Source organism: Pararge aegeria, chromosome 7, assembly GCF_905163445.1.
Source record: "Pararge aegeria chromosome 7, ilParAegt1.1, whole genome shotgun sequence".
NCBI lineage: Eukaryota > Metazoa > Arthropoda > Insecta > Lepidoptera > Nymphalidae > Pararge > Pararge aegeria.
Genome location: NC_053186.1, coordinates 8,286,461 through 8,298,742, shown reverse-complemented (window position 1 = coordinate 8,298,742; position 12,282 = coordinate 8,286,461). Strand labels below are relative to the sequence as shown.

The window sequence follows — 12,282 nt, the reverse complement described above, 5'->3', positions numbered from 1 at the left end:
CTATCAAAAAATACTTGTAATATTTGACGTCAATTAAAAAAAATTACACAGACGAATGTTTTTCCATTAGAATATTTTATTAACCTGGAAAGAGGTTGCACTTATATTTCAAGCAAGATGCCCCCTGCTCGTAGTTATTATGGTAAATTCCACAAAACGACTGATTTTTCTAATTTCAGTCGTTATGTTAGCATTGTATTGCATGTTCCATGAAACATGATTTAGGTTCAGTTGTTACAAACACTTGAGTAGATAACTTTATAATGTTTCTTTTTTTTCATACCTACCTATTATTTTCTGGTTTGCTTTATGTAAGTGATCCTACCCAGGCCTCGTCACTCTTACGATTTTGCCCTTTTTTCCTTAAAGTATAGTGGGATAACTACTATTCCTCATGTCTTGGGACATTCAACCACAACATGGAATATATCATATAATACAAAGAATATCATATATATATGTTTATATTATACATACAAAGAATATCATATATATATGTTTATATTATATATACAAAGAAATTATCTCCTATACAAACTTTAATTATGTATGATGCACTCCTAAAGGCTGTAGCGGAATGTAGAATAGCCTTCAAATCTAAAATAAAGATTTTTAAAATCCGACTGGAACTTCAGAGAACAAACCAAAAAAAACTCCATCTTTAGGTATTATCAGTAGATGTAGGAATATGTTGTTATATATCGTTATGATAGGATGTAGGAATATTAGAGCTTAGTTTTAATTAGTTTAATTACTTAGACTTACCGAAAAGGGACAGTTCAGCACTATCCCACACGAGCGCCCCAAAGGTTTTAATCTATGAATTAATTGTTCACAAAGCCGGCCGGCACCGTTTCTTTGTTAATAAAAACAAGAATATTAAAGAATTAAAAATTTGTGATGAACATATTCCCGTCACCCCGTAGATCTTGTATCCAGTCACTTAAACTTATAACGGCCGCGGTAACAGTTCGCGACTTCGTGCGCACTTTTATTTCAACAGATTGGCTGTTGTGATGTTGGTATAATAAAGATTATACAGGAGAACAGCGTAAAAAATAAAAGATAACTATAAAATATAATGTCATAGACAATTTAAGTAAAACATATAGATAATTGTTGTATGTATATTAACTAACACACTTTTTCACATGCCTCCTTGCTTATATAGATGCTTTAGACCCTCGGCACTGCTCGTTGGCAAGCACATGGCAATAAATAGAATACAAAATACTTACCAAGTTTCTACTGACTTAGCTCTAAAGGAAAACAAACAGAATCACTTTTCATTTGAAGTCACCTTTTATACTGTATTACGTTAAAAACAGTGTACCCTTAACCCCGAAAATAAATGTAATAACTGTTTAAATTAAAAATTAAAAATAGAGTAAAATATGCGCCAAAGATTGCCAACCCCTTGATTCCAAACTTCGTTATAACTCGTTCCCGTACTGAACGTCGTTTGTACAATTTTTATGCTCGCTGCTATCCGCAGACGGTCGCGTGACGGCGTCTCGTAAATCACGCCATCGTTATATTCGGAAACCACTAATTTGTCCTACATCTGCAATCTACCTCTTGTTTATGCTAAATCAACCAAAGCGACCTTGAATATTTTGCCGTGTGGTGACAGCAGAACAGAATACAGTAGTCACGAACCCTCCTCTTCCCGCGATTATCGAACGAAGCGACTAGGGCAATGTAATGGAAAAGGGGCAGCAGCGTCCTTTGTGCTACTACTACCAAATACTTTGATTACCAGCCCGTCTGTCCAGAGTGCTGCTTATGGGCGAACCCCTCATTTCGGAGAGGCCTCTAATCCAGCAGTGGACTGTTATAGGCTTTTCATGATGATGGCCTTGAATATTCACATTTTATGCATGTTCCACTGGAAGTCATTACCAACACACAGATGGGGAACTCTCGTCTACGAAACTGCTTCAACGATCTGTGAAAAGCAACCACCAGCGCTGTTAACATGGCTGGAGACATTTTCTCCTTAGGAAAAGTAAAAATGTATATCCCAGACCAGTTTTATCCACTCTCCGAGAATTAGCGCACGGACGGCGTATATTACCCGTTACCGTAAGCGGCTAATACATTTTATCCCTTGAAGTGGATACAATCGGAGGATAAAATTGCCAGCAAAAACAAAGTTTAATTTAAAGAGGTACTTACAATTTTTAGGATTTTATACAACGATAAACCCGAACCTAATATGGTATGACTTTGTCCGTTCCTCACTTTCGATAATATAAATATATAATCGTCGATTATATAAATATATTATCGAAAGTGAGCTGTTGCCCGCAACTTCTACGGTTTTTTTTTTGGGTTTTCATACATCCCGCGGGAACCGTACATTTTCCAGAATAAAAAGAATCCTATGTGTCCAGGGTCCAATCTATCACCAGTCCAAATTTCAGCCAAATTGGTTCAGTCATTTTTGCGTGAAAGAGTAACAAGCATTCATCCATCCATCCTTACAAACTTTCGCATTTATAATAAGTAGGATAACCACTACTGGTATCGACTTGGATTTTGGACTAGTTATAGTATATTCTTGTATGTTTAACTTTTTTTACAAAAAAAAAACATCGAAAATCTAAAGTTTATTCTTTATCAAGTAGGATTCCTTATATAAGGGCTAAACATATATTCTAAAATAGGAATTATAGGGTTGATAAAACTAACATAAATATAAAAGAAAAAAATTGTCATCAATTAGCTACGTATTATTCTAAAACATCCAAGTACCAAATCACATTGTAACACGGCGATGGAATGCAAATAAAAAAAAAATATTTAAAGTAATTAAGATTTATTTATTTCTCTTTTACTAAGAACAATGTTAATTATCAGTTTTACATTTAATAACAAAAATTATATTTTTAAACACAATAAGTCCCAATTTAGATTAAACAAAAAAAAACTATTTTTAGCGATACAGGAGATTATTTTCATCATAGTTTGGTATATTAGATATTTAAACAATAAATTCGATTTTAATCAATGTAAATTTATACCTTATAATGTTTTACGAAAAGTTTCATTACAAAAAAAAAGAAATTAAAGAAAAAAAAAATAGCGTTAGTTTATTCAAGAGCGGACTCTAAAATGACAGCTTCGAATACCGCTCATCGGCATGTCAGACCGTTATAACATACTGTAAAAAAAACCAGCAGTGCCAACTGCACTCGCATGAAAGTTTATGTACGACGGCGTGAAAGTTATCTACGATATGGCATGGGAGCACCATCTATTGAAAAATACGGGAAACAATACGGGAAACAATATTAAAACTAGATGGCGCATGCAGTGTGGACATTTTTATTCCCGAAAACATTATCGCTAGTGACAAGTACCTTACCTTACAATCTTAACTTTGGAGTAAAATAAATCCATTAAAGTTGTATGAACTTGTTGTTTGGACGTTTTATCCTACGAAATTAAAGATTTATGCAAACGTGGATTTTAGCATAAATCTTTACATGAGCAAAACTATATTACTGATGCTAAGATATATTTAAGAATTAAGACAGTTTTGTAAAGAACCTTAAAATATAATTACAAAAGTCACGAGAATAAAACTAAATCAAATATTTAAATCGATTTATTAAATTTCATTTAACATATTTTAATTATCATTAGCTTAAATTAAAACTCAACATTCATTCATTCGGGAGTTTTGTTACAGTAGGGCAAATACAACAATTTTGCGATCAACTTTGTTAACAACCAACGTGGGTTGGATTTTTTATAAAACCTGAAACATGTATTTAGATTGCGAACTTTAACACCAATTTTCTACATAAGGGGAATTTTTTAGCTGACTGGTAGTTTCAAAGGACTTTCAAACAAAACAACATACTCTTCAGCTTTATGATTTAAATGGAAACACATTTATTGAGATAGGTCGTTAGGTAATAGCTTTAGAAAATAGTGTTACTAACTAAGTTATAATTATCTTTTTTTGATTATAATCTAATCCAAAAGCTAAGATACAATGAAAATAAACGGAAGGATGGAAGTAACCAATACACCTTTTAAACAAACCTTCGAAATAATAAATTACCTTTCTATAAAGCTGTCATTTCCAAAGTGGAAAGTGTTGAAATTTTCTTTGAGGAATAATCATTTATTGGAACCATATTTATTTTGTTTCATGTTAAGCTTGGGTGTGGTTTCCTCTACCAGTAGAATGTTACAGGAAAAAAAGAACCTCCAATCGCTATCCAATAAACCGACCGAGTCAGTTATATGTCAATTAAAGTCAGCTCATTGGTGATAGGAGCGGACCCGACCAATATGTTGGTGTTAGGACTGACCAACATTGTAAGGAGCAGAGTTGGCCAACGAGTCTTGGAGCTGACTTAAGCCCTAATATTTACCATGGCATTATTAATTATAACACGCGAGTAACAAATTTGAGATAGAAAGTTGACGAAATGCATTTTAAACATGTTCATTTTGGCATCTTGTCGTACAAGCATTGTAAGTTTTTATATCACACGAGTGTATTATGATTGTAATAATATAGAATCAGGACGTTGGTCGGCGCCCAAGACATCGGCCGTGCCTAAAACTGGCCACTTGTCAGGATTAAAGTGAACGAATTTTTTAGGTTTAAATTGGTAAATTTTTCAACGTTAAGTCTAACCAATTCTTCAACGTTTAAATTAGCCAATTTTTCAGAGTCAACACTGATCATTTTATCAGTTCAAGCCAAGCTGTCATTCCTTTAACAAACTGCAAATAAGAAGGTCTCTGTAGATTTTTATCGGAAGATTTGTATCCGTATGTGCCCCATTATCAAAACTCTAAGTAACACGTTTAGAAGTATGCTAGAATCTTGCTCTTATATACACTGCGGCGACGTCGTGGTTGGCGTAACCGAGGCGCTTGGCGTGCTTGAAGATCTCGTTGGTGGTGGCGGTCAGCGGCAGAGACTGTTCCAAGGCGTCGCCCAGCCCGAGGGCCAGCTTGAGGTCTTTCTGCATGTGGGTGAGTGGCTGGTGAGTGGAATAAGACGACTCGATCATGGCTGTGAACAGAAATGTACAATGATCAATCACTAACCTTGCCGCGTTTACTATACACTAGCGGAGCCGCGCGACTTCGTCCGCAAATGAGCCGACTTAAAAAAATATTCGTATGTTGTCGCGGACTGTTTTATAGAACTTTAAAGAAATAACAATTCCGACAATTCCGATATACTTACTAGATACTTCCGTCGTTTGGCGTAACGTTTACCGTCGTAGCTAGATCGATTTATCGCCCCCGAAACCCCCTGTATACTAAATTTCATGAAAATCGTTGGCGCCGATTCCGAGATTACAATTACATATATACAAGAATGCTCGTTTAAAGATAAGAATAAGATAAGATAAGATAGAAATTCGACGCCTTTGATCTTATAGTAAATGCCGACAATAGTGTTTTGTGAGCTCGTCCAGGGAAGTACAGGTGTAATTATATAGGCACATGTGGCTTAACAACAACGCCTCAAGCTTATGGACTCTGGGCGGTCCTTTGTTGATCGTGTACCTTGCATGCCCTGCGAAGTGTTGCTGTGTTTATAAGCGTTGGTTTTCCACTTTCCATCCGGTACGCTGCTTGGTTTCCGTCACTTACTAACATATACAAGTCGCGACATCGTATAAGAACCTTACTACTGAGGCTAGAAGAGTCTTTTTCCTGGCCCCGCACATATAGCTTGATTACCTGTCTATTTTTACTCTGTGGTTAGTCACACTTCCCTACGTCCGTAGTAGTTATAACTTTTTGTGGTACCTTTTCGGGTCTGAATCGCTGATGTGGTTTGATTTCACACAGCAGATTTCAGCAATAAAGCTGTATAATTAATAATTTATAAATTATAATGAATAATAATCGTACATGTAAATATTCTTAAATAATCTCTTTATTGAAATCATTATGACGCTGACAATGCGCAATTAATATTAGAGGAAGAATGGAAGTTCTTTTTCTCTTTACGTTTTATCTTGATTCTCTTTTATGTAACGAAATGTGACCTTAACTTTTATTTTTATTTATATGTTTAGCTATTCACAATTTCACTCTCAATTCAAGTCCAAAAAACTTATCGTACTTATAAAAGTTTTACTTCAATAACATAAAAATAGTATAAACTCACCTCGTCCTTTCAGTATGAGATGCGGGGACGCGAGCGGCGTCAACGCTAAAACGTCCAACAGGTCGGCCTGGCTAAGCCCAGCGCGGTCCGCCAACGCCAGCCCCTCAGCCAACGCCGCTAGAGACACCCCGCCCACTACTTGTAGCACAGAGTTCATCTTCGACGCGTTGCCGATCTCGCCTGGAAATATTAAAAACACGGTTGCCAATTTTGTTTGTAAACTATGCTCAAAACTATCACAGAGTAAGGATCATACAGAGGTCCGACGAAGCAGTCAACACAGAGCGATCGTGCGGTAAGTGCGGGGAAAGTCAAAGACAAATATTTCTTTGTTCAAATAGGCCCATAGATGGCACCTTTGATGCGTACATTACATAATAAATGTGTACTGGTGGTGGTAGTTAATTCAAAACTAAAGGTACGAGGTTCCAAACACGCCCTGGTCTTAGAGGAAGTATAAAAAATTTATATGTATGAATGCTCTATAAATAAATAATTTTTGAATTTAAATTCGAACTTCAACTACATCCATACTAATATTATAAATGCCAAACTGTCTTTGTTTATTTGTTGGGTAAGCTCGGCACCGAGTTAAAAACCAAAGATAGATTGCATACTGGAGACGGTCACACAATACTTTATATCCCGGAAAAGCACAAGGGTAACGATCCCAGGGGTTTAAAAAGAGCCTAAGTTACCCATGTAGGGTGTCATAAATTAGTGACATCTGCATATCGTCTGCGAAAGGTGCAGAAGTCATTTGTGGGATTGAGTATACGCTTTTATAATATGATTTCATGATTGGTAATTTTGGACCTACCAATGCATTACATAACGAATCTACTAAGTTTAAAGAATGTGTTAAAACACATTTATTACAGCGAGGTTATTATACAATTGATGAATTTCTTAATGACAAGATTGCTTGAAAGCATCCAGCTCCGCTTTTATCTCTCACAAGATAGAAAAATGAATGTTAAAGTTTAAAACGTAACTAGTTGATGTTGGCAAAGAGCAACTACTGTGTTTCTTGTCGGCTTCTTCTCGGTAGAATCTGCCTTCCGAACTGGTGGTAGAGTCACTATAAACAGACGGACTTGACGTTTCAAAAGTGCTTATATTAGAGGCCTACTTGAAATAAATGAATTTTGAATGTTTTGAATGTTTGAAGGTCGTGGCCTGGGGACAACGTTGACGATGACTTTCTATTTGTTAACATAAATGGACTATAGTTAAGAATCATCAGAATTTTTACATTTATTGTTCCATCTATACAACGACAAGTGGCATGCATTTCGTGCAGCAATAAACAGAGCAGAGGAGACATACGACGCTAACATTAAAGACTCTTCACATTAGGCGACATTATCGCACTGCATCGAATTTCAGTTACTTTAGTATAGACGGTGTAAGATAAAAATTGTATTCGTTTTAAGGTATTACCACACTATATCTACATAACACCATATGTGAATGGTAAACGAGTGGATCACTCGGTGCCCACGCGTCAAACACTTATAAACGCACTTTGTCACATGACATAAAGCTCACTATTTAATGCTGTATTTTGTATTGCGTTGGTGTCAAGTCGAAATAGTGTATGAAGACCAAGTAGTACCAAACTCTGTTAAGTTAGAGTAAAATGGAATCTATACTACTTGTTTTAAATACAGAGTCTTACTTAGCCAGCTTTTGGCATTAAAATCAGAGTTATGGAATTTAAGACTCAAAAATACGAATCTACGATAAAAAATCTTATATTAAATACTTCTTCGCAATTCTATTGCGAACTTTGTGAGAAAATGTCGACGCGTGCAAAGATTTAAGGAAATAAAAAGGGATGAAAGATATATTTTTAAAACGAATAGAAGTGTCATTGACACACATAAATGCGATGTGGTTTGTGATGGTGTTTTTATTGGTTTGCTCTCATTTCACGCAGCAACGGATCGACTTTATCTTGCACATACATTATTAAAAGAGCTAATGAGGAATGATTGGAGATATAGAGTACCATAGATGAATATTTACAGAAATAGGAAACAGAAATGCATGCAGACAAAGTAGCAGGAGTACTACAAGATATGTTGAAAAAAATAATAGGAGTGGCTATGTAAAGAGTGCCAAAGTCATATCCACGTTAGCGTAAACCATTCATTGTTTATACACCAAAAGTCAAAGTTTTAAGAACTCTTTTAAATTTGTGCCAATGGGTAGGTAACTTCAAAGTTAAGTTTGTGTCACTGAACCAACTGTCTTATTTCTGTTTTCATTATGATACTTTTGGAGTTAAACTTTAATCCTAAGTCATATATGTCTTATTCCGTTCAGTAGATATTATATTATGATGTTGTTTACGCGGACAGAGTTGGGGGCAAAACATAGTAAGGAATAACAAAGAAGGCGATGTAGAATACTTATGGCCCAAACCTGTCAATTGCGCTGACGTTGACCCAAAATGGAACAGCATGGGTTACCGAATTCTTACCTTTTTCACTTTTCTCCACGCCTCGGAAAGTGGGCTTAGTCCGCTCTCAGATAAACTTAAAAAATGTATCTGTAGCAAACTTTTTCGGTACTTATTAAGTAATTATTCGCTAATAAATAATTATAAATCTTGTGTGACTCGGCAGAGTACGAGGTGACTTAGGGAATTTAATGGAGAACGCGAAGCAGTCAATTTTAATTTCGTGTATAGTCATCCAAGTGCTGTTTCTAAGACATTGTAACCTTAAGCTAATGCTACAGCATCAAGTAGTCTGCAAGATATCCAAACCGAAGGAATGAGTTGAGGAATTGCTGATTCTTAATCTTTCTATTAATATGAATAAATTACACTATACACGAAATTAAAATAGACTGTGAAGGTTTTTGTACACAGTGACAACCATAACATCATATTTGTTTTTAAAGTCAACCAAGGTCATGTAATTAATATGACCACAGCAAAAAGGATTTGGTACTAGATAGAAATATATATATATATATATATATAGAAAACAATATTTCACACACCCGTTCTCAAGCAAACACACATGTAAATGTGATTTCAAGTCATTACAGTTGATTAAGCAGCATTTTTTAGGTTAGTCTTTAAGAATACTGAAATGTACGTTATTTGACCTTATTATCATTCCTATGCATCAGGTATTAGTCATAATCTAGAAGTATGGTCTTTTAGTACCTCCTATAAAAGTAATATTGTTTATGCCTCCATTTCATATGATCTGCTTGCTTTATGGCTAACCAAGTGCCCACCCTGTTCCGTACACGAGATCCTACACCTTGCGCACGGAACTGAGAGTAAAGTCCAGGAGTGGGAAGTAAATCAGAATGGCGATGCACATAGTGGTAGAGTAAAATCAAATAGTACGACAACATCAAATGGTAATGGACACGAGCACTACTACCAAGGTAGAAGGAGTTCTTGCTCATCGCCTTGAAGCACGACTGGCAGTCGTCGAACAGCGTACGATCGCCCGCCGCTAGGATGATGAGCGTACCCTCTTCTGCCTGCGTCTTCGAGCCTTGGATCTGGAATATGAGAACGAAGTATTTATAAAAAATCCAAGCATTGTCTGGTGGGAGTCTTCCGTCGTGGCTAGCTACCTACCCTACCTACAAAAACGTGCCGCCAAGCGCTATATCGTTCCGGTACGATGCCGTGTAGAAACAGACTAAAGTTTATTGTTTAATGTAACTGCCATTTCACAAAAATATATATGACACTGCAAAGCGCCTTTCCAGAAGCGACATTAATGACAATTGACAGCGATTCCGAAAGAAAGGTTATACAGGCAAAGGTCATCTTTACTTTTGACAGATGAATGACGCAGTGGGTAGCGATCCTGCTTCTGAGTCCAAGACCGTGGGTTCGATTCCCACGTTTGGATAATGTGATGAAAATGATTGTTTTTCAGTGGCTGGGTGTTTATCTGTATATTACAAGTATTTATGTATATTATATTCATAAAAATATTCATCAGTTATCATAGTTCCGTGCGTACTGTCTTAGTATATTTATTGTTTTATTTAGAAAATAAAATAGGGCTCAAGAGTTTGCACTTGATAGACTTATTATTGAGGATGCTATTTAACATCACCACCTACCATAGACCCATCAAAGTAATAACAAGGGCGGGCGACGCGACGCTGTTAGTCAGTGTATTATATTGTACACAATAACAGCTATAAATATACCTATAAACCAAATATAATATTGATTTATTAAAAAACACTATGTGTCTTCGAAGAAAGAACAAAATATTACCTGTGCCTCAAGATATCTGCCACCCTTTCCGCTGATGGCCTCGACGATGTCGTGCGAGGTGTCAGCGTCTATTGACGTCATCTCCACATACCCTTTCCCCTCCAGCGAAGGGCAGTGCAGCACGCCACAGTTGCCGAACACCATCTATAAATTTCATACATAACATTTAGGATAATAAAAAACTCTCGTCTACTTGTCAAGAATGGATGCATTTCTGCGATTCCAATAATCGAATGAATGTAATGTTGCTCATTCTATTGTACCAACACAATTTTTTTTTAATTGACTATTTAGTCTTAATGTATGCCTGTCTTTTTTACGTTGTATCACTTTGAAAAGGATAGCATTAATTTTAGAGCCGAAGGACCAACCCGGCAAAATTGTTACCATTTTTAAGAAAAAAAACCTGACATCATAACACTGGTACGTCTTGCCATTGCATCCACGGTAAATGCGACAAAAATGTTCTTTTATGAAAGAGGTACACTTGCGTCGCTTAAAGGACATTAGGGATATGAGATATCTGTATACAGGGAATGCACATACAGAGAATGCACTAAGCGAGTAGATGATATAAAATAAATAAAATCTACAGTATGAGTTATAAAATACTTAAGGATTGGCATTGTAAGAGTTATAAAAAAACCTAACCTTAGGTTAGTTTATATAACTCGTAGCTACTGAAGATTTTATTTATTTTATATAATTTGCATACTCTATGCATTCCTTCTTCGCACGCCATTGTGATGCTGCGGTCGGCAGTCCTGATATGAGATGTGGCTTATGTATCGAAATCTCCTACAGATGCGTCTTTTAGGACCCTCGCGACGATAATGGGTAATGGGTAAACCCAAAAATACAAAGAAATTTTCCCACTGCACATGCAAAATCTGTTCAAATGATTGAATTTGCTGACGCTTTAAGTTCAACTGCTCATGGATGCTGTGTATATTTAAGGGATATAGACAGTGCTTTGAAAAGAAGACGAGGACTGAGACATCACCTTGAAGTGGTTTCCTACCAAGTACCCGCTGTTGCTCTTTTCCAACTTAAGACATTAAAGTAGAATTTAACAACCATTATTATATTTTGCGTAAGTTGAAGGCAGACCCAACTGATTCCGAGCTACCTTACAGTTAAGAAGTCGTCCAGTATAAAGCTCGAGCAGGTCACCTAAAAACAGGTATTTGAAAGAAAGCAGTAATAAATAACATGCCCAATTTGCATAATACTTTTGTAGTGCAGTTAACAAGTGGAGGACTGTGGTAAATGGTTATGATGCTTTTTACATCGCCAAGCCGCACCGAAGGGAGGAGGTCGACATTATGGTATTAGCGCTTGAAACCATTCAACTGTGACCTTTGCGGTGCCGGAATGGATATAAACTCCACGTGTAATGCGTCCCGTACGACCTTCGCCTTTGTACGAAAATTAAGTAATGAAGTTGCAGTTAATTTAAAAGCAAACTGTAAAGGGGCGGGCGTTTTTGTGGCGCTGACACAATTTATTTTGGGTTTGTGTGTAACCACAGAATGGCATACTAATGTGCTAACCAGAATTGTTGCCGCAGCATCGCCAGAGGTTTAAGTCCTACAACTCAAATAAATCGGGGGGTGTCAACCTAACCTAACGGCGAAAGTGGTAGAACTGATATCAATCAGAACACCCAAAGCCCTGAGGCTGTTGATGGAAACCACGCTAAGGTCACGGAAGTCTGGTGGTCGTGCTCCTCGCCGGTAATTAAGCTTTGTATAGCCCAAGACCTAGGTACTTGAGGTACAGCATAATGGGTGGGCGTTTGGGTATCTGGGCCGTCAAAACGTGCCTCCTATTCTCCCCTCCTTCACACATTCGT

The 12,282-nt window shown here is 36.6% G+C and overlaps 1 protein-coding gene across 3 annotated transcripts in view; it reads right to left on the bottom strand.

Annotated features, from left to right (window-relative positions):
* Positions 1 to 4,207: 4,207 nt before the first annotated feature.
* LOC120625162 (putative oxidoreductase GLYR1 homolog) overlaps positions 4,208 to 12,282 on the bottom strand; it is a 66,055-nt gene continuing 57,980 nt past the window's right edge. For 2 of the 3 annotated variants that reach the window (XM_039892132.1, XM_039892134.1), the window contains exons 9-12: positions 10,428 to 10,571; positions 9,565 to 9,691; positions 6,158 to 6,337; positions 4,208 to 5,044 (exon numbers count right to left, since the gene is read on the bottom strand). In XM_039892132.1, the coding sequence (XP_039748066.1) occupies positions 4,845 to 5,044; positions 6,158 to 6,337; positions 9,565 to 9,691; positions 10,428 to 10,571 (651 nt within the window). In that variant the 3' untranslated portion in view covers positions 4,208 to 4,844. The remainder of the gene's footprint in view (positions 5,045 to 6,157; positions 6,338 to 9,564; positions 9,692 to 10,427; positions 10,572 to 12,282) is intronic. The other variant, XM_039892133.1, reaches the window with a different exon arrangement.